The following is a 23770-nucleotide window of genomic DNA, read 5'->3' as shown; positions in this document are numbered from 1 at the left end:
AATGACAGGAAGAGTGCTGGAGTACTTTACAAATACATGTCAGCTTCTCAGTAAAGGACTCCATCTGCTGCTTTGTTTGAAAAGCTATCTATTGTGTCCTAAATAAGTCATTTCCACCACCTTGTCACATTTCCCTACCTTTGCAGTCAGGCATGTGCATTCCTAATTTGGGACATGTTTCTTAATGGTAGAGCAAAAATTACAAATGCTATCACAACATGACAGTATATCTCTCTGATCTCCTTGCTGACTTTTCCATTGAAAAGGTAGCCCTTAGATAAGGTCAGGAATCCACTAATTCCGTTTGAATATAAAGGCAGATTTAAGTAAGGCACCTGAGTCTAAAGAGACTATCAGTAAGACACAAGCAGCTCTACCAGACAAGCCTAAAACACAAAGGGCAGGAGGATGGGAAGGAAATGATGACAATATAATCCCTCATAGCTACTCATAAAAGCTCTTTATTCTCATAACTGTCTCACCAGTTGTAGGTATAGACAAGTGCCACAGATTGCGATAGCCATAAACTAAGCTGTAAACTTGCACATCTGCTGCATCTCTCTGCTTCCTGTACAATTAGTTATTGGAAAAGTACATTGATTCCAGCAAGAGGCTTAACTCCTGTAAGTTTAGTACAAGTTCTTCCTTTTTCTCCTCCCACGCACTTATAGAGTCTTCTCCTGGCATTCTGCAACTTAGTTCACTTCTTCCAACTATATGATGGCTTTCCAAGGAGCTTTATCAGACAACTTGGGGCTATTCTTTTGTATTGTATCTGATTCTCTTATGCCACGTGAATAGCAAATGGTGTACTGTCATAAAAGACATTTTGTTTGCTTGACCTTGTTTTCCTTGCCTACCTCACAAACTGAATTTCTCCAGAAGAATCAGCATACAGCTGCCATTGCTTCTTTCTCTAGAATTACTTTTATTTTTTAATCCAACAATGCGCTCCCACTCAAAGGGGAAGAACTGCAGATTCTCACTGGGACTTAGAACCAGGCAAGCATATCACAAGTTGAGTAAATGCAGATCCTCGTTCTGAATATGCTGGTCCATAAACATATTAAACATTAATTTAAAGCCCCATGTCTTCATTAGCCTATCAGCTTGAAGATGCTGAAGGCCCAGAATTACCTCAGTCTTTTTTCCTAAAAGAATCAAGGAAGAGATGACATAAATTCAGCTCTTTCATCCCTGGAGACTGTCAGATTCCCCTGCAGAAGTCTTGGTAATACAGCATTCATGACTGCCTCTTGTCTCTGGATATCAAGCAGTAAAATCTATAGGCACCATAATTCAGGTGTACATTTACTACACACATCCCAGGAAGGGATCCCAACATGCATCTCAGATTACTCATAGGAAACAAACTTCAATTGATGTACTAAATAGGCTTTGACAGACGTTACCTCAGCCCCTGTACTCTGATATCACTGGACACTCTTCCTGCCCAATTCTGCTGTGATCATAGAGTGTTTCCCCTCTTTGTTTGCTCTTAGTAACTACTGATGTTCACACAAGTGGAACTGTCACATGAGAAGTAAGCAGGCAGCTTGATGAGTTAGCAGCAAAGCTTTTCCCTTTTCCGACTCAAGCCTACTCTTGGCCTTATATATGGGATTTTACTATGTTAACTCTTTGTGGGTCTTTCTATTTCTGAGGCAGCTTCGTCCCATCTGACCTGGTGGTATTATAACCCAGGTTGCTAGGAACTCTCTGCTTGGGTCAATGGATTTACCTATATTCCATTTCTTGGGATCCTGTCTGCGCAAACTCTCCATAATCTCATCTTCTTTATTCCTAAATTTACTGTAAATCAGATTACTATGCAAATGTTCACCTACCAATGAAGAATAAATCATTAGCCTTCCAATCAACAAATCACATTTTTTAGGGTATAAGGACATATGTAATTCAAATAATCTCTTTAAACTTTCCAAATCATACAGGTACTGATATGTATACTCCATTTTTGAGGAAATTCTCCTATCACGGTTGCAACTTCAAGCCATAACTCTCTGTTTTGTGTGTGCCAAGCTTTTCTATGTAAGCATCAGATTATGCATACTGAAGGCTTCTGAAGAATCTATTATCTTTCTGAAGTTAAAAAGTTCTTTTAACTATAAACCTTTTTGACTTTTGGATCCATTAAATATTCAACCCATTAAATATTAGAGGGAGACTATGTGAAGTGTAAATTTGAGTCGTATCAGTAAAATAGGAATCAATATTGTGAGCATCCAAAATTGAAACAACACACATGCCACAGTGCTTGCTGTAGTGTAGTTCCCAGCTACAGTTCTCCATGGCTTTTTCTCTGGGTGCTGAGAGAGTCAGAACTGCTCTCCTTACACTGAGCCTCCACCTTGCAGGGAATGCATACTTGAACCCTGCTGAGCTCTGACCCAGGAATTTTAGACTAAACACTCTTTATGAGCTGGCTGATCAGCTATGCCCTGATTAATCTCCCAGTTGTTAAAGCTTTATCTTTACATAGTTCTGTAACCGTTCCTTTTGGAAAATGGCTATACTCCCTTTCTGTCATTGTTTTCTTTGACTCAGTTTGTTTCTATGGCTGAAAAACTAATTCAGACTGCTAATGTTACATCCAGTCCACTGTCTGCTAGCCGAGTATAGAGGTATGCAAAGTTTCACTTAGCAGTCTCGTTTCCAGTCTCTGAAGTCCCCCTTGAAGCTTGTGAAGATCAGCCCTTTGAGATACAGCACCATGTAGTGAGGCAAAATAGCTTAGATCTTCTTAGGGACTTGAAAGGGTTGCCACCAGCAGTACTCAGTGGACAAGCTGCCTTTCACAAGAGGCCAGTCTTTATTCTGGAGTCCATCACAGGAAGCTCTTTGGTTAGCGTGGCAAAGCACTGGCAAAATCTTAAATGTAGGAGTACTTGGTCTCCAGCCCAAGTTCTCGTATTTCAATTGTCTTGTAAAATTTATCTCTGTACCCAGTGATTTCTAAATCCCAGCACCTTTGTGCTATGTCTTGTCTCTTCAGGCTTCATTTTCTACAGCTTCCACAGAAATCTGAAGAACCTGCTCCCTCTTGTGCTCAGCCGTTGGCTCCTACCTAAATGGATAGGAATTAACTCCACACATACGAATCACTTTCCTGCTAACCCCTATCCTAGTCACACAAGACCTGCTGGGTGATAGAACCACACAGCTCCCAGCAGGTAACAATACAAAATCAGTGTATCAATGAGTCAGACACATTAGTCATAAATGAATTAAAATTTTTGCATATTCCCCATAGTATCTAAATGATTCCCACATCATTTCCCTGGCCTGGCTAATGCAGTATTTTCTGGTTCCCATCATTCAGCATGCCAATGTTGCATGTCTCCCATTGTTCAAAGTAATAGTTCCTTTACTATCATCTGTGAATTACATGGATGCACGTTTCAGGTACTTCTTCACTTTACTCCTCCCTATGGATCCTTTTCCCTTCAGTGTCAAGAAACTGCTTCCGTCTGGCCCTGGCTGCCAGGATTTGTTGCTCACTCACTGCATTTCTAAGCTTTCACTTTCATGTTTTCAATTAAACTGTTCCTTTTGCTCATCATGACAATGAACATGCCAACATAGCTAGTTTCCTTCACATCCAGCCCAAACCCCTTTATATTAATGTATATAAAGAACTTGAAAACAAATAGGTTGCTATGGCCACTTCCTATAACAATTGATAAATACAGCCTGGTTGTTTCCTAGCTTGCCACATTGTTTTTTAATAGAATTGCAGAATCACAGAATGGTTTGGATTGACGGGACCTTAAGCTCATCCAGTTCCAACCCTCTGCCATGGGCAGGGACACCTTCTGCTAAACCAGGTTGCTCAAAGTCTCATCCAACCTGGCCTTGAACACTGCTAGAGGTGGGGCATCCACAGCTTCTCTCAATAACCTGTTCCAGTGTCTCACCGCTCTCATAGTGGTACAATAGATAGAACACTTAGAGGGTTAACAGACTTTATTCTTTTATCTGTAGTCACTCAGTGATGCAGTCAGTATTTCAAAACGGCATCCCTGGTGAACAAGTTATTGAAGAACTGTCCCACATGGGACCTCCTGGCCCTGTCCAAGCTGCCCCCAGCAGCCTTTGCACTGCAAACAAACTCGATACGCCTAGTGCTAGCAACTGGCCTAGCTGCTGTGGTGCACGGTGCCCTGAAGATTCCTCACTTGCCTCGGAGAGAGAAGGCTTTTTCCCTGCTGGAGAGAGGTGCGAGGACTGACGGCTCGTCGTACCCTTTCATCTGTGCGAGCCCCCTCACTAGCTCCCCCGGCGGCTACACCCGACCTCCGAGTCGAAGATCCCCTCCCCAGGGGATGAAGGCAGACTGCATCCCCCCGCCGCCCCTCCCGGAACGGGGTTTCAGCCGGGAGCTCTCAGGGCCCCAAGGGCCTGCACGGCCGCCGCCCCCCTGGGGCCCGCCGTTGCCCGAGGCCGTTGCCCGAGGCCGTTGCCCGAGGCCGTTGCTTGGCGACGCTGCGCGTTCCTGACGCGGCCGGATCGGAGCATGGCGGAGTCCCCACCAGCCTCTTTCTTCGGGGCCGTGGCTCCGGGCAACCCGGTGGTGGACAGATTCGAGGCCGAGCTGCGGGACGTCCTGGGCCTCCTCCGGCGGCTGGGAGGCGCGGGCGAAGTCAAGCCGCAGCAGCACAACCTGCACCGCCGCGGGTAGGGGCTGCGCCGCCCTCACCTCGTCGCTCCCCGCTCCGGGAGCCACTCGCCGGTCCCACCTGCCCTTGCCTCAAACGCCCCTTCCTCGACCGCTCTCCCCCTGCAGCCTCTACCCTGCGGCCACCCGTGGGGTCCCTCCGAGACGGCTCCCCGCAGGTCTTCCCCTCCCGCCGGGCACCGCCGCTAGGACCTCCTGCCCTTTTCCTACTTCCCAGCTCTCTCCTCAAGCCGCGTTCCACAGAGTCCATTCCCTCCCGCTACCTCTGGCCTGGGGGGAGCTTCATCACCTGCATCAGCTTCTCCAGCAGTGTGCCAGAACACCGGCAATCCGTTTCCTTTTTTTTTTTTTTTTTTTTTTATTTTTTATTTAAAACCCTCCAAAATCTGAACACCTCGTTTTTCAGCACTTCGTAGAAGCTAATGCTTTAGGGGAAAAGCATAAGGTGGTGTGGAAGTTGGCAGCACCACTGCTGGCTGTGTTGGAGCTGCCTGAGCTTTCCAGGAAGAAAATCCCTTCTCAGTGCTGGAGCAACTGGCAGCCCACCAACATGTGCTACTGCGTGTGAGGGTGAAAACTTGTGGGCATGTACATGCCTTTAAAAGATGCACTCCCAGTAGGGCTACGTGAGGATAACACCACACAGCTCTTTTTGTGCATATGTCTATGTCTACGTTGGTATATTTTTATACACATTGATGCAGGCAGAGCATATGGCAAGTATAATTGTGCGTATTTGTTTGCTCACATACATGCATATATCTGGGTATGCATAAATATAGATTTTGTAATGCAGTTAAGATAGAGCAACTGGCATTGGTGTATGATTCATAGTGCATGCATATGTGTCTTATAGATTGTGCATTTCTCATGTAGCTCTTCCTACTGCATTTAGGTACATTAAGAGGTAAGAGTTCAAATGCTTGTTTTAAGGGAAGTGGTTGGTTTTCTATTTTATTATCTGAGCAGTGTTCTAAATTTACAGGTCTTAAAAAAAATGTTTCCAAGGTTATCAAAATTTCATTTGAAAACAGCACAGGAGTTAGGTTACAGCATGGTTAGCTCACTTAGGTGCAGCTCCTACCCTTACGTGTTTCACTCAGTGTTTTCCTAGATACAGTTCACAAGTGACACTTCTTTAAAGGAGCTGTAGACATTTCAGAAGGTACTCAGATTCTGCAGCCAAGCTTTTGTCTGCACTGAAGATCTTTCCTTATCTAAGCAGCCTGGATTTCTAATTTGTTTATGTGGTATGTTCATCATTAGGCTTTTGCCTCTAGTGGTTTGAATCTCAGTATGGCTTTTTATGTTGCTTCAGCAGCTGATTTCAGTGCTTTGCTATTTTTAAGCCTTTCTGTAGCTTCAGACCTTATTTTGCTTTAGCTGATCTGTATTCTTACTTTGAAAGTTATCCTCTCTAGTCCCCTTAGAAGAAGGAATACCACTCAGCTGCTTCAGATGCCACCAAAATGGCTGCTAATGAACACATCCATTCTATCTGCTACGGATTCATTGTATCTTATCATTGGGAGTTCGGCATTCTGCATCTGATCTGTTTGCAGTGTCACGCCTAAGTTACCAGTTTTTGTGATCACGGTCTCAAAGCTTTTCTTTACTATGCGCTCCGGAATGTTTTGGCCTGAATAGGCTCTGTCTTACTCAAACTGGTATTTTGAAGATGTGACCCATGTCCACACATAATTCAGTTGGCATGAGAGCATTTTCTCATCCAAAGAATTCTGCAGTGTTCATCATGGAGATGAGAACTAATGCTATCTGGATCTTGATCCTAGAAGTCACTGGTAATGATGATCCATACCAAAATTACAGGGCATTGAGAACATTGCATAACATAAAGCTCCCAGTAGCTCTGCATCCTCTGGCATTCTTCGTTTGTATAGGGCAGTATGGAGTTAGAAGAAGACTGGAGTTCTGATTACTAGCATATGTTCAGGAAACTAGCAAAGTCATGAGTATTTATTTGTGATTGTGAAATTTCAGGGTTGTTTCTCACTTGCCTCTCATTGTTTGATAACTCAAAATTGGGGTGTGTGCTGCTTGCAGAACCAGCCTTACTCTAGTTGTTCTTACGAATTTCTGAAGGCAATGGCTATTACAGATGCTTTCCTAAATGCTCTGCAGACCTCTTGCTGTGTCATTTATTGGGTTGAGATCAAAGTGTTCTTGTTATTCAAGGAGCAAGAATACCAGCTTCCACATGGCAAGTATGTTCAGTTTAGAAAAAGAAAATTGTCAGCTTTATTCCTTCAATGCTGTCAGCCTTTGGTGTTGATAAGTCGAGAGTAAGGCCGTAATTTAGGCACTTACAATGTTCTAATGTAATAAAAATTACTGAGGACCTGCCCTGTACTGGAATCTTGAATATTTTCGATCAGAAGAAGTAGCAATCAAAAGTATTTTTCCCTCAACTAAACAAGAAGTTGTTTTACCCTATTTTCTTTTTTTGCAATCAGACCATCAAAGGATTACCTTGAAGTAGTGATTTTGTCTCATGTTGTGTGGTTTAGCCACCCTTATTTAGTAAGACTTCTTTTGATCAGTATCAGAGAATCCTTTACTACCTGTAGTAAAGACTTTTGATCCATAAGTGTAGCCATGTGGGCCTTATCCTGTACACACTATTATGGGCTCACCTTAGGAAAAAAAAATGCGCATAGAGTGGTTGGAAATAAAGAAACTTAACCGCTGAGATCCAGCAGCCCAGTATTTTTTTAAGAATTCACTTGCTTAACTTGTTATGCTGGTGTCCTATAGCCTGTTTAAAGAAAAGGCTGATGAGCTGTTTGGGAAGTATCTCACTCTCCTCCTTTGTCTGTGTGAAAGAAGCATTCCTGTGTTATGAAATCACTCGTAGTTGGTCATGGCATTGTAGCACAGATGGTTTACCTTACCCTTTGCATTGAAGTTGAAAGTCTAGTCAGATTTGTCACTATTTCACTAAAGTAGTTTATTACAAGTTTGTTACTTGTTTTTTACATCTAAGAATCCCATGTGTTAATATGAGCATTCAAAACAATAAAATGAAAATGATCTTTACTGGGGACTGGCCAGCTGATTAGTCTTAAAGAAGTTTATTAGTTTCACCTTCCAGAGCTTTCCACAGTCATTCTACCATAGTTACTTTACAGCCTTACAACCTGATTAATTACAATTTTTTTGTTTTCTTCCTTTATCTCTTCTCCCCCCCTGTAGTATCAATCCTCTTGGACTCTGGAAGTAAGCTTCTTCCAAGTCCAAGGAAGCACTGCTCAGATGCCTGACAGATTGCTTCTCTTTGGAACCTCTTTGCAGATTTCTCCCTACTAACTAATGGGATACTTCTCTCAGTATAAGAAGTCAGTGGCCACCCAGGCTGTTAATTGCTTATGGATGGGCTAGGAGGGACTCATTGCCCATTTGGAAGGTGCTCTTCATCAGACTGGGCTATGGCTTCCTTTAAAAACATAGTGCCTTAGAACATTTTATTCAGATTGTTTCTTTTGGCCTAGTTTGTGCTGTTACTGCATTTTTCCTTTAGGATACACCTCTAGAATGTCCTACTTACTTCTTTGCTGCTTACTTTCAAGAACTGAGAATTGTGCTGAGACGATACTTCTAGAAAAAAAAGGTTTATGATTGTTGCAGTTTTTTGGTGTAAAGATCATTTTGGCAGGTTTCTTATACAGCCATTTGTTTCATCTTGAAATGTGAAGGTGGCTAGCAGATTTCTGTATGCAAAAAATCATGTTGCTTATTGTGCTTTTCTTTATTGTGAGGCTTCTTATAAGCTGAAATGAAGAGGTGTCTGGAAGACTGTGAAAATGGGTTCCAAGTTCCTGAATGTTAGAAAACGGTTTAAGAAAGTGTCTTGCACTCTAGTCTGCCATCACTGTCTTAAAAGATTGAGAAGTTCCAGCTACCTCACATTAGTAAGCATAAGGTTTACATGTGAGAACTCAGCTAGAATGTTATTTTCAAACATTAATTCCTCTCTCTTCAGTTGTTTTCCTTCCTTATAAACTGCTACCTGTGAATAATTTAGCTGTTGTGGTTTCACAAGGCACTCTTTGCTGAGGTTTCTCTACAAGTAACTTGTTAAGAGAATAAATGTAAGAGATGCCTGGCACCGTGAACACTCTCAATACTACTAATAATTCAGTAACAGGATTCTTTTCTGAAAACTCCTGTTCTGCTTGTCAGTCTGCCTGGTCAATTATTGTTTTTTCAGTTTGAATATAGCTTTCTGAAAGAAATCTAGGGTGGAAAAGGTGTACAATAAGGGCACTAGACCAGCAGTCAACTGTCAGTAAGGACTATAATATTGCCATGATGTAGTCAGTTCCTCTATAGAAGAGACAAACTCCTTACAGCCAGTTACTGTTTATGGGAGGCTTGCTGGTTCAGCCAAATAAGTAACTTGTTACACAAAGTCATCCTTTAGGACTACTGTGGCTGGAATAGTAGGCAGAGGCAACAGAAGAACATTGCAACTATCACCTTTAAATCTATGTAACAAATGTATCATTTTTTTCTCTCTGAATCCTGCCCTACATGATTTAAAATTTCTGAACATTTCGTGCCAAATGCAGCTCATGTTAGAGGCTTTCTAATGACTTTCTTCTTTTGTGATTCATGGTATAGGTCTATAACTATGAGCCCTATAGCTCTATACGCTGTAGCTCTATATAGATCTATGGCTTATTCCATGGCTACCTGTTCCCAAGTTTGCTGTTACCTGACATGCATTGTTATTTTGTCATCTCTGTTCCTGCTCTTAGCATTTGTAGTTTCCGGTCCAATAATCATTGTGAGCCGCATTTCATTGAGTTTCTTTAAAATGGCAAATTGCTTCTTCATGCAGAGCCACTCAAATACTGGCTAAAAGGTGGGACAGATTTTTCACTTGTCACCATGTTTGAACAATGCAAGGGGGTTAATACTAAGACATTTTAATAAGAGTTTACACAGGAGAAAATTCATCCCATTTTAAATGTGTGATAAGAACTGGTGACAGAAATGAAACCCAGAAATGTCCTTGGCTGCCTGTTAAATCCAGTTTTAATGATCACTTGTTTTGAAATATGTAGAGGTTCAAACAGATTTGGAAGAAAGGAGTTTTAACAACTTGAAGTTTTCCTGATTTGTTTACTTGTTAAGACAGGCCTTCTGCCAGTTTAATCTGAAACCTTTTCTCCTGTATCTTTTTTAGAGCAAATACTTTGTTTAATATTTGGATCAAATATAAGCCTCGATTGCCAGAGTGGTATTACAATGAAAAACTTCTGAAAGTTGGTGATTCCCTTGCTCAGATCAAAGTAAGTAATATGAAAACAGAAAAGGCTCAGTCACAGTCTTTGTTTTATTATGTTTCTATTCTACTTTAATTTTTAATCATATTTTACTGGAAACTATTTAGAAAGTAGCAAAAGCTTTTACAAAATAATTCCAATGAGAGTTGGTGGTTTGGATCTCTTTCTTATTATTGTAAAATTGCCTTGATTTTCAAATATATTTTTTTATACCTGTATTTTCTATGCACCCATAGCCTTTTTAAACACCCCAGAATCCATCTTTAATATTTGTTTGGCAGAATACAGTATCTGTCTGTGCCTTCAGATGCTGCTTAACTACAAATTGATGATGATAGAGCAGTGGTGGTTTGTTCTGCTGAAATGTCAACTCAGTGCTCAGTTAACCAAACATGAATTGAATGCAAGGAGTTGTCAGGAGGGGAACCGAGAACAAAACCCAAAGTACAATTATACATCACACAAGTCATGTATCAATGATGCTCTTGTACCTTGAAGTCTGTGTGCTGTTCTTGTCTCCCCCAGAAAAGGTAAATCACAACTGAAAAAGATTCAGGAGCTAGGCTATTGAAGACTTTGAGAGTATTTGGGGTGTGTTTCGCTGCATGATAACTCTATTTTTATACTCTTACTTAGTCATCTGTTACTGGCTACTGCTGGAGATGGGATACTGGCTAGTGACTATTGGTCTTACTCAGTAAGGCTGGGTTTGTGTTATATTCATACATAATAATTGTCCTTTGTGTCTACTGGGAAGTAAGCCCTCAAAGGTGTGCCACTTATTACCTTGGTGATATTTGTGTCAGAAGATCATGTTGTAAAATCTGGGGCTTTCAAGGGTAATTACCAAACAACACTCAGGAGCAGGTCAAAGATGTACAGTTGAAAGCTGATTGCAAGTCATTCCTCTTAAGACTGAAGAAGGGTGTGTGGTCCTAAGTGATGCAGTTATGAAGCAGAAATGTTGAAGCATTACAGAATTATAGGCTAATTTATTATGAAGGTGCAGTACTTGAGAAGTTGCTTGAGAAAATACACTTAAAGTTTGTAGAGAATTAGCATAAATTAGAGTAAGGGACAGCTCCTAAATAGATGCTATCCGCTTAACGGGATTTTGTGTTTGAAATGATACATCAGTGGATTTTCCTACTTTTTGCCACAAACATATTAGAAGATGCTTATTTGGTCAATAATAATTTCCTAGCTTAAAACTCTGGCTATTTAGTCCATCTGTGTTCTGAGGCAGTCAAGTGTACATTTTAACTATATCCTTTAGTCTTTCAGGCCTATTTCAGACACAGATTTTTGATATTAGTTTTATAAAAAGTTGATTGTAATAGAAAAATTATATTTATAGCACAAAAGTTTCTGAAGGTCTATAATCAATAGAATTCTTCCATGCTTTTGGAAAGGTTTCTGTAACTTCTACTCAGTTTTTGAACATAATCATAATAAAAATTAATAGGCTAGACCAAGTTTGTGTTTTTTTCAGAATGGGAGTATTAAATTTTAACATGCCCATGCCTCCTCCCCTGGAAATAAAAACAGATAATTAACATTGTGTTTAAAGTTAAAACATTTTTTAAGAACCGTCTGTTGACTTTTGCATTAGGAAAGCAGTTAAATGCCAATTGTCACCCGTTTTCACCCTTTTTCATTCTGTGCAGCACGTGGCGCTATTAGACGCCCTCTTTTTCCCAGAAAAGAAGAGGATATAAGTGGAAATGTATGAAGATAGTTTGAGGGACCATCTTTTGCAGGAACGCATCCTGTGAAACTGTTCTTCCAATTTTATGTCCTTCATGTATGGAATACAGAAAGGACAAACGCTATTTATACTATTCATGCTATGTACGGAAAGCGTATATATGTGGCTACTAGGTGAGCTTTTCCACAGACTATGGCAAAAGCATGAGTGTCAAGCAGATGTTACAGAATCTTATATTTCCTTCACTGCATCTGCCCTAAAGCATTCTGCAAAAGTGGCCTGCCTTCTGCATAAAGATCAGCAAGCTGAATTTCAGCAGCACTTAATGCTCACTGGTAGGTTGAAGAATGCATGTGGAGAAGTCCACAACATTATAACTGAAGGCGTAGGCTCATGGTGTAGGTTTAGGAATACTAACAGAGATTCTTAAGGAGGCTTGAATAACTGCATTTGTTAACAGACACTTCATTGCCTAGGCATTTCCAGTCATGTTTTCTTCGTGTCATGATGTTTTCCTCAAGTTTTCATAGCTTCTGGGCCATAGGAACTGCTTGGAATATCATATAAAACTTTCAGGAACTGCTGCTCTTACAGCATACTCAGTAAGGCTATTTCAAACATATCAAACTGCTCTCTGTACTTTTCATTGGCTTCTCATATCACAACTCAGATGTAATTTGGCACTTACATTAAAGGTGCTTAATGACCTCACCATAGGTTGCCTGAAAACAATCTAGAATGCTGAGTAAAGGCTAATGCTTGCAACATCAATCCTCTAGTGTAAGGTGGTTTTCTACAGTAAAGTTATCAGTGTCATTGAAAAAACTGTTTTGATGGCCAGCCTAAAACTTTGAAAGGAGCTCTCTTTGGAACTCCCATGTTTAAGTGCATTGCTTTAACTTTACAAACCTGTTTTCATTCCATCAATTTTTTCCCCTGGAGAAAAAGGAAAAAAAAAACAACCATGAGAAGGATGTTAGTTAATGTATTGCTGGAAAGATGGATGGGTTGTAACACCAAGTTCTGTGTTAGCTGGGGTAGATGCTATTCCATAAATACCCTGGTGTGGAAAAACTACTGGTGATTATTTTAAATTTTAATCCGTCTTTGTTATATGATATTTAATGATGCCTAGTCTTTAAAAATGAATTATTGAATATGAGTAGTCAGTGGGTAAGCACCAACTTAACTTTCTGTCCTCTTATTTTTTAATGCCTTCTCACTTTAGATTCCTTCCTATTATACATCTGCTATGTGTCTTTTAGGACACACCTAAATTCATCATGTCATCTATCTGGAAATTAGTTAGCCCATTAGTCACCATACTGATCATTACTGACTCATTTTTTATCCCTCCTTCTCTGCCTGTATTTGCTTGTTATCTCTGATCATATACATATATTTTGAACTGCTTGGGAGAGAAATTACCTCTCTTTTTTTTGTTTTAATAAATCAGTAACTAGCTTAATGGTATTCTGATCCATGACTTTGGATTCTAAGAGTTATAACAGCCTGAATCATAGTATTAGATTACACAAGTGACTGGTTGTCCATGGCTACCCATGGAAAGTAAAAGTTTCTGTATATGGTTGCTGCTTTCACACAGCAAAGAGGACAATAGGGCCATGTGAGTTAGACTCAGATGATTAAAAATTCGGGGTGTTACCATGGTAGTAGGAATTTATGTTGAAAAAAGTGAAATACTTTCAAATTTTCTGTGATTAAATATGAAAGGAACATATTTATGAATATAAATTAGTTACTTTTCCACCCAGAATTTATCACAACTGGTGTGTGTGTGCACTAGAATTAGTGAAGTTGGTAGAGAAGCCTTCAGATAATGTTTGCTGCAGGAAGTGGTGAAGGTGATTCAGTAAGTGGCACTTCCACATCTGAGTCAGAGCTGAACCATAGTCTCAGCATGATGCTAAGAGTGGCTCAATATGCTGCTGCAGAGCTCTATTTTGAATGAGACATAAAGCTCATCCTGTTTGTTAACAGTTCGTAAAGACCCAGTGGCAATTTCTGGTCTATTAATGCTGAGTTCTTGGCCATGTGTAAATTCAGGTTGTCACTTGTTTCATTCTTTTTTAGTTCATTGTTTTCTTCCTTTTCGTCTTTGCTTTTATAAAAAAATGGCTTTGACATCAGAGAAACAGAGCAGAGAGAAGTGCATATTATTTATAAAGCTCTACATTATGAAGTACTTTTCTCAGAAGTATAGTATCATTATCATTACTGTTGCAAAGCTGCAGGACATTCCAGGAACCCTTTGAGTTTATTACATTAGCCCAGGATTATACTTTACAATTGTTCTATGATATGTCATCTTTACAATTAAAATAAACAGAAACTCCCAAACCACAAGCTCTTCTTTAAAGTACTTCAGCCTTTCATATGGTGAGTGTTCACATTCAAAATTACATGGTGGAATGTTTGTATGAAACTTTAGTGCTTTACTTCCTGCTGCTCTTTCACATTGACATTTTTAATATAAAGATAATAAAAAATAACATGTTTTATAGAAATAGAAATGTATTATACAAGCTATAAAAAGAACATTATTTATTCTTCAGGAGTATAAGTTGGCACTTCTACAGTGCTATGGAAGATATCTTCAACAGTTCATTTCTGTAAACCTTGATGATATGACAGATGATGTGCATCAATTTAAATCCACCTTTTTTCCACATGGTTTCAGAGACAGAAAAGCAGCTCTTACGGTAGGTTGTTTGCTTGTTTGGAGGGGTTTTTTGGTCTAAGACATTCACAGATTCAAAATAGTAGCCTATTTTATCCTCCACAGACGTACTCTATGCTAATTAATATTAACTAATCTTCAGTAATTTGTTGATATGGATTGTATTCATATTTAACAGCCATATGTATGGTATGAACATCCAGAGTTGATGCATGTTTTTAGGAGGATTTAAGTACTTACACTTTTATGGCATAAGCCAACTACTATCAACTTAATCTTAAAAAGACAACTCTCTCTAACCGCATTGTTCTGTAACTGTCTACAGCAGTTTTTGCTCTGAAACTGTTGCTGTTAACCACTCTTAGAGTCAGGATATGGTCAAAATTTGATAGGTGTCCTGCAATTGTAGAAATTTTTGTATGGTGTGATCCAAGAACAGGGGAGAGTACAAGAGAATTAAAACATTGTACTGCAATTTGGACCATAAATGTGCAAAAATACGGCATATAAAAAAATATCATGACATAGTAAAAAGTGTCATTGCATTACTATCAATAGCTTATTTGCTCACTATGAACAAAGAAGCAGAACTATTCAGTAATAGTTTTGGCAGTGCTCTAAGCTCTGTGAAGCTGAGTGACCTCAAGGGTATGTTGGCATTCTTTTGTGTTAATTGCCTATCAAGGTACGGGCTTGCAATTTATCATTTGTTATCCATGGAGGAAAGTGTTTCAGTAGGTATAGTCTGTATGTTAGATTTTACCTTTGTCATGGTTTAAGCTCAGCTGTAAATCAGAACCACGCGGTCTCTGTCTCACTCCCCCCCTTCCTCCCCCTGCCCCGCTCCCAGAGGGATGGGAAGGAGAATCGAAAGAATATAACTCCCACTGGTTGAGATAAGAACAGTCCAGTAACTAAGGTATAACACAAACCACTGCTGCTACCACCAATAATAATAATGATAAGGGTAATAACAAGGGAAGAGAATACAACCGCTCACCACCTGCTGACCGATACCCAGCCTGACCCAAGCAATGGTCTAACCCTTCCAGGTAACTGCCCCCAGTTTATATAGTAGGCATGACGTGCTGTGGTATGGAATACCTCTTTGGCTAGTTTGGATCAGGTGTCCTGTCTCTGCTTCCTCCCGGCTTCACCTCCTCCCTGGCAGAGCATGAGACTCACAAAGTCCTTGGTCAGAGTAAACATTACTGAGCAACATCCAAAAACATCAGTGTTATCAGTATTGTTCCTGGGCCAAAAGTCAAAACCACAGCACTGCACCAGCTACTAAGAAGGAGAAAAATGACTGCTACTGCTGAGCCCAGGACAACCTTAAGCAATTCTTTGCTGAGAAGCTGTATTTTCAGTATGTGGTGATTATTTCAAGATAAGCTAATGTAAATTATTCTGTGATCAAAAACAACAAAAAGAAACTGTAGGGATCTCCTCTGTATTGAGCTAATCAAATTCATATTCCTCTAGTCAGAGTTAGATTATAAATAGGTATTTAGTGAGGAGAAAAAAGCAGTTTGCTTAAAAGCTAGAAGCAGATGTCATGTTAGAAGAGATACTCTTTTTATATTAATTTTTTGTTTTTCAAACATAGTTCAGCTTCCTAGAGAGAATATGATCAAAGACAATGTTAATCCATTTTTTTTTGCATGTTTAATAAATATTTTTATATAAATTTGTATAAATATATAAATAAATTTAATAAGTAAATTTGAAGTTCCATAGATGATTTCTCCTGTTTTCTGTTTGTCTGCCTAGACCTTGAATCAATCCTAGTGCCAGATGTTATCTATACTAAAATGCCTGTTCTATCACTTGGCCTTGAGACACTGAGATACCCCTAGATTTTTTGATATGGAATCTAGTTTGACAATAATCTCTACAACTGGAAGCTGATGATGATAATATGCCAAATGATTACATTTCAAGGCAGGTTTCTGCAACTACCTTTTGATTTTTAATCAGAAGGAAAAATCAAAGGAGGAAATCAAAGTTGTTCCAAGACTTGAAATTTCCCGTTTCAATGAATTTACTGCAAAAAAGAATATAATTCCAAATATTATCAGGTTAGTAGCTTTCTGAGATGTTGATAGGTACTGACTGGCTGTGTCCTACTTAGATCTTTTTACCACGTATTGGTTTGCTCACATGATATTGCACTCCAGGCAAGACTGAGATCACCTTATATTAGGTATTACAAGGAAAAGAAGAAAGAATGCATCTGTAGAAAGGAAAAGCAATGGATGAGAGTGAGAAATAAGGTATATGTGATACAGATGGAGAAGTAAAGTGCAGAGAAGTTAAGACTTGCCTTAGTTTGCAGCAGGCATCTATAGAGAAGCTAAGAATTAAAGTCAGATTCTTTGAATATCAGTTTAATGCCTCACTCATAGTTTCTCCCTACGGCCCTTTCAGCAGCCCTAGTGCTTTGTTTGCATCCTGTGATGCAGTAGAAACTGACTCAGGCTAATGGTACAGCAATCTTAAAGCTTTAGCACTTTTTCCATATTTCAATGCTCCTTTCAATGTCAAGCTGTTTTTTTTGTTGTTTTTTGTTTATTTGTTTGTTTTCCTGTATACTTGATCTTTTTGTATTCACCACTTTGTTGTACTTCGCTGATGTGAAACTAATACATACATATATTTGAACTATGTAGATTAATGTTATATATGTTTCCATGTATTTTAGTTCCATGCTTTGCAAGAGAGAAATGTTTGCATTTATCAGATGGTTTGCAGCCGTGACAGAAATCTCCGGAACCAAGAGTCCCTGAAGACTTGCTTCAATGTCTTGTCCTCAATACGACTCATTATGCAAGTGGCTCTACCTCAGGAGAATTTGTGTTGGCTAATCTACAATGGTACCACAGGCTTTTCATTTACATTCGTTTGCTAAGCAAATTTGTGGAGGGAAACTTTATTCTTTAAGGTCAACCTGAAGGTCATGAATAAATCTCTAGCTACTCTTCAAGCACAGTAGGGTTTTTTGCAATTTTATTTTTTTTAAATAAGAGATTTTTAAATAGACGTTTTCACATCGTATGCCTTTTTCAGGTGGACTGTTGAAAAAGTAACAGCTTTTTCACCATTGCTGTGGTTAGAGTGTAGTAATAAAATGAAATCTAAGAGCATAGTGGGGGCATTTTCTGAATGAACCTTAAGTAAAAAACCCCCAAACCCTCAGGATTTTGTTATCAATGAAATGTTTGTGTTAATCTGTTTGCTTTGTGTTTTAAAGAGGATTTCAGATCTAAAAGTAGAAAATGATTGTCTGACATTACATCTTTGTATTTTTTAAATGATCTTTAAGGCTAGAGTTAATAATAAAACTTTTAAAAAGTACCCCATGACATACAAGAATTTGAATCTCTGTAGATGATTTTAGTGTGCTACTTTTAAATGCTTGAATTAGGAAAAAAAATGATGAAAAAATGGAACTTCCAGGAACTAGATACACAGATTTTCTTTTTTCTTTTTTCTTTTTTTCCTGATACTGCTTTGAAAGGCAATGTTATTTAGTCAAAATCTGCTGTTATTGATTTGTTGTACTATGGTCAATTGCTGCAACATAAGTTGAGGAGATGATGTGTTTTTAATTTAATGTTGGAAACTTTACTTTCTCCAAGCTATAATTGGTCAAAGTTCTTATCCTTTTGTTTTGCTGAGACTGCTGTTGCCCTCAGTCCCTACTTTTGAGGTGTGGCTTTTGTTTATCTGTTTCTATGGGAGAAGAATTAAAATCAAAACATGCTTGCCTGCCATTCCTAAGTCCCACTACCTGTGTGTGGGACAGGTCTCTGTACCAAGCCTAGCCAATAATCTAATCTTATTAGAAGTAGGCAATAACTCAGATTTTCCCCAGTTCCTGAATATTTTTCTGTAATTTCTGGCAATAGATTTAGTTACTCATTACACATTTGACTGATAAAAGAAATCTTCCTAATGCTTTCTCCATTCTTGCTTATTGGGATAATAACACTCTTCTAGCTATGGCAATTGACATTATTGTGCCTCTTGCTGCCACAGGTGTCTCTTTCTGAGAGATCCCCCCATTACCCCATTACACTTTGAACTGAAATGTCTTTTATGCTTCTGGGGCTGATTTCTGAAAAGGAATTTTGTGATATAGCCTAAATTAAATATTTTTCTGACAGGTTTTTATTTGTAAGTCACTTCGATGTTCTTGAAAAATATTCACAATCAATTTTCTTCATTTCACTTATCATACTTAATATCACATAATAGTGGTGTTGTCTGCCAGGACAGTGCCATGACAGACTTAAAAGAATCATGTAAGGTAACGTCTATGAAGAGAGGTAATATTTTTTTAACAAGAGCCTGGCATTTGGATACAAAAATAAGACTTTTCTCTCTATCAGTTACTTAACAAAAAAATGATACAGTGCATGTTTAAGATTTCATTCTTTTATTATATTACTTCATTGTATAGGTACTTTTTAAGCTAATATCATCCAAGAATTTAATGCCTTCATCTTCTCTAATTTAAAAGTCATTACAGAAAAATGATTAGTTTATTTTTCAGCCTCTGGAAATAACAACTCAGATATTAAAAAAGGTTTTAGTTTGTTAGCAGAACAATTTCATGTAGGATTATAGAACTTACCTAGGTTTTATTAATTTGGATTTACTTTTGCAGGTACTGTTCAGATTTACACCATATGCAGACATTTGATGATGATAGGTCAGTCTGCTAAGGTATGGCAAAATAAAATGCGCCTGTATTTTGCATAACACTGTACCCTTTTTCTATTTCATTGCCACTGTCAATAGGAGCACTTTGTCACAAGGGAATAAAATGTCTAGGTTGCAAAATGGCTGCTTTCTAAGCCCTCATGCCTTCATGACTCTGTTCCTTTCTCAGCTGTGGAATGGAGTCCAGCATAATATCTTGCTGAGATGGGATATGTTTCAGCGTTCTGTATCAAGTCCCAAGAATTGGTCTTTTGTTTCTTAAAATGTAGAAATGTACTGACACCTGGTGGCTGGATTTTTAGTTGTAAATACTTGATAAAAATGACCTGGCCTTTTCCCCTCTGCCTCTTTTTTTTTTTTTTTAACCGTGAGCGTAATTTTTATTTGTCTTAGCTGTACTTTCTTCTCGTAAAGCTTGAACATAGTGTGACTAGGCCTTAATCCAGTATATTTTCTTATGTTATTATATTAGTCTTTCATTGAGCAGGAAAGATTTTTTTTTTCCTTTGGATGTATTATATTGAAATCAGAAGTGATTTAATACCTCCTTTTATGTATTCAGGCTTTTGCTATACATGAAACAGGTGGATCGATTGTAGGTATTTCAGATTCTTTAAATTAGGACAAAAATAAAATCTGTATGTTGACTTAATTTAGGACTAAGGAGGATTGCAGGAAAAATGCTTTGTACTCAATGAAACATATTTAAATTAATACAATTTCTGTGATTTTTTTTTTGTCCCTCTTTTAATTTGTCCCACCAGGTGAGATAAGTCTTTTTATGTGTCTTTTAGTAATAGGAATTGTATTTATATAGGTTAATATGCATTCAGTTTGAAACTGGATTTCTTCAATACAGGTCCTGGAATACTTACTGTGGGCCAGTGTAAGTATGGAATCATCCATTCCGCTCTTATCTGTGCATTATTTGACATGGAGAACCACCCTATATACTGCAGTTTCTCAGTGTTATTTTGATTGTCAAGATGGCATCCATGGAGAGGTATCCTGATTTACCATACGTAGCATTTCAGATGCAATCAAGTGGGAAATGAGTATTTATTTTAATATTCCTGCTTATTATCCTATAATATGAATATAATATTAGAGTTCTGCCCATGTTCTGAAATTTAACTGCATAGTGAAGGTATGTTTCCACATGTAAATGAGTAATCATTTCAAAGTTAAATGCAACAGTGCTCTATAATATAATCATACTCATAGATTTCTAGCATAAAGCAGTGGCCAGCCCTCATGCATACGTACAGAAGGTATTTTGCAAAGGTTTTCTTTTTAAGTTGTTGTTCATGACCTGGCTTTCACTGCAGCAATTTTCAGCTGTTTGAATTCAAGAATGAGATGATTCTAAAATTAAATACTGACATACAGAATATGAAAATAGAGTTGTTTGGGTCTTTTTCCCTAACACTTTGGACAGATATTTGCTCGGCGTGGTCTCATTAAAATCGATGAACTGAAGCAGTTGGAAGTTATCAGTCCTTCACTGGAAAATTCAGAGGCAAACAAGATTTTTAGAGAGGCCACTGTAAAGGTACCATTCTTCAATTCATTATAAACAGGTAGAGTAGTTACAGTCTGTATGGACAGAACACATAACACAGTTATTTACTTACTTTTTCCTTTATGTCAGATGTCAGTAATGATATTCAAGAGAGCAGTATATGAACCCAGAAGAAAGCAAAAAACTGATGTTCGACCTAAGTTAAAAGTTACCCGGAAAGAAACACAGAATGTAAGTCTAACATTTTGTATAATTATCTCTGTGTTTACTATTTGCATGTGATGAATATGTGATATCATTTTGCTTAATACACATGGTGCTATTGACAAGGAGAAAGTTTTACTCTTTCAATTTCATAGTTAGCATAATTTATTATTAAAATTCAGAACAAACTAGAAAAGAGGGAACATGTAGTAATTACTACTGTAGAAAATACTGATTTTTCATATATTTTCTACTGTAATTAGCAACTATTTTAGCACTAAAAATAAGAGAAATCTTGTTCAATTTCTTACCAAGTATGTGCAGTCCTAAGTTTATCCTGCTCTGCTAAATTACTGTGTAGATAGAAGGGTGCTTTGGAAAAAACTACCATGTTTTTAAAGTTTTTTGTGCTTACATTGGGAAGTCTCTTAAGTCTTGAGAGATTGTTTTTGAATACCACTTTTCTGCAAGTTACTATGAATTAGAGAAAGGCATCCAGGATATGAAGTAGACCTTTAAGGAAGTAATGAATTTCCTCAAATTTCACTCTTTCCCTGTGTTCTTTACAGCCCACATTAAAAAAAAAAAAAAAAAAAAAAAAAAAAAAAGAAAGAAAAAGGTCTATTGGGATAAGAATTATAAATAAGCAAAGAAAATGCTTTTTGTGAGTACATTGTCCCTTTTTTTGGTCAGCATGCAAGCTTTAATATATCAGACTTTAGAAGTTAAGTTTATCTTTATGCCATGATGCTACTATGTGGGTTTGTAATGGTTGTACATGTTACTTAGATTGTATGAGTCCTGCCTGACCAATTTGGTGGCCTTCTATGATGGGGCTACGGAACTGATGGACAGGGGCAGAGCAGTTGACGTCATCTACCTGGATTTGTGCAAAGCGTTTGACACTGTCCCACACGACATCCTTGTCTCTAAATTGGAGAGACGTCAATTTGATAAATGGACCACTCAGTGGATAAAGAACTGGCTGGATGGCCGCACGCAAAGAGTTGTGGTCAATGGCTCTATGTCCGGCTGGAGACCAGTAACGAGTGGTGTCCCTCAGGGATCGGTGTTGGGACCGGTCTTGTTCAACATCTTTGTTGGTGACATGGACAGTGGGATTGAGTGCACCCTCAGCAAGTTTGCAGATGACACCAAGCTGTGTGGTTCAGTTGATACGCTGGAGGGAAGGGATGCCATTCAGAGGGACTTCGACACGCTTGTGAGGTGGGCTGATGCCAACCTTATGAAGTTTAACCATGCCAAGTGCAAGGTCCTACACCTGGGTCAGAGCAATGCCAGGCACAGCTACAGGTTGGGCAGAGAAGAGATTCAGAGCAGCCCTGCAGAGAAGGACTTGGGGGTGTTGGTCGATGAGAAAATGAACATGAGCCGGCAGTGTGCGCTCACAGCCCAGAAAGCCAACTGTATCCTGGGCTGCATCAAGAGGAGCGTGACCAGCAGGTCGAAGGAGGTGATCCTGCCCCTCTCCTCTGCTCTCGTGAGACCTCACTTGGAGTATTGTGTGCAGTTCTGGTGTCCTCAACATAAAAAGGACATGGAACTGTTGGAACAAGTCCAGAGGAGGGCCACGAGGATGATCAGGGGACTGGAGCACCTCCCGTATGAAGACAGGCTGAGAAAGTTGGGGCTGTTCAGCCTGGAGGAGAGAAGGCTGCATGGAGATTTCATAGCAGCCTTCCAGTATCTGAAGGGAGGCTATAGGGATGCTGAGGATGGACTATTCATCAGGGACTGTAGTGACAGGACAAGGGGTAACAAGGTAAGGGTTAAAACTTCAATAGGGGAATTTTAGATTGGATATAAGGAAGAAATTCTTTACTGAGAGGGTGGTGAGGCAGTGGAATGGGTTGCCCAGGGAGGTTGTGAATGCTCCATCCCTGGAGGTGTTCAAGGTCAGGTTGGACACAGCCTTGTGTGGCATGGTTTAGTGTGGGGTGTCTCTGCCCACAGCAGGGGGGTTGGAACCAGATGATCTTAAGGTCCTTTCCAACCCTAACTATTCTATGATTCTATGAGCCACTTTTGGTTATAGGTTGATAGATCTTTTGGATTCAAACCCCTTCCTAGATTCAGGGCTGTAAAGATGTAATAGAAAGTTCTCATTTTGATTTTATTGTGCCAAAAGGGATGCTTCTGTCTGAGCAGTTGTGCCCTTTGTGATGGGCAGAAGGTTGTTCTGCTTTCCTACTGTTTGCAAATGTGATTTAAATAAATTTAATTTTTGCAGTTTTCCATAGGAAGCTGGCAGATAAAAGTGACTGAAAGTGCTAATTAGCAAGCTCCCAAACCCACACTCTTTCACTAAGTAACATTGCCTGCTGACTGGGATGCTTTGCACCCATGCAAGCAAAAGATTGTGATCTCTTTGTGACACCATCTTGTCATAAAAAGCATTATTCTGTGGAATGCTGTTAGCTGATGGTGATATAACTATAGATTGTTTGGGTTTGTGTAGTAAATTATTCTATTTTGCAAACAATACATTATGAAGAATTCCTGTTGCAGTATCATAGGTCTAAAATATTGATTGCATGGGACTTCTGGAAGTCATTTAGTCCAGCTTCTGATTTGAAGCATGACTTTTGCCGAGACAGATCAAACAATCTTCACAACCTTGAATGAAGGAGCTTCCATAATCAGTCTAGATAACCTTTTCCAGTGCCGCTCTACCCTCCCAATGAACATACTTCTCCCATTGCCCAATCTGTAAGTCATTCCTAATGCTTTCGGAATCATTTGAATTGAAGTCATCTAGTCCAATTGAAAGTGGGGCCATTACTCCCTGTTATACTATCTCTTTCTACTCAAAAGATTTTGTTTGGCTTCTTTACCAAGTCTTTTTCAAGTAGTTGTGGGTAGCTATTAGATCACCCATGAG

General features: G+C 38.9%; 1 protein-coding gene across 1 annotated transcript in view; it reads left to right on the top strand.

Annotated features, from left to right (window-relative positions):
- Positions 1 to 4534: 4534 nt before the first annotated feature.
- The window catches only part of CFAP54 (cilia and flagella associated protein 54), a gene marked incomplete at its 5' end in the record, with an annotated part of 122449 nt that continues 103213 nt past the window's right edge, over positions 4535 to 23770 (top strand). Inside the window, 8 exon segments of the mRNA XM_080610036.1 lie at positions 4535 to 4695; positions 9906 to 10011; positions 14290 to 14436; positions 17119 to 17290; positions 19087 to 19145; positions 20002 to 20145; positions 20581 to 20694; positions 20794 to 20895. Of these exon segments, the coding sequence (XP_080466162.1) occupies positions 4535 to 4695; positions 9906 to 10011; positions 14290 to 14436; positions 17119 to 17290; positions 19087 to 19145; positions 20002 to 20145; positions 20581 to 20694; positions 20794 to 20895 (1005 nt within the window).

The sequence above is a fragment of the Psittacula echo genome (assembly GCF_963264785.1).
Source record: "Psittacula echo genome assembly, chromosome: 1".
NCBI lineage: Eukaryota > Metazoa > Chordata > Aves > Psittaciformes > Psittacidae > Psittacula > Psittacula echo.
This window is presented reverse-complemented; position numbering and strand designations above follow the sequence as displayed.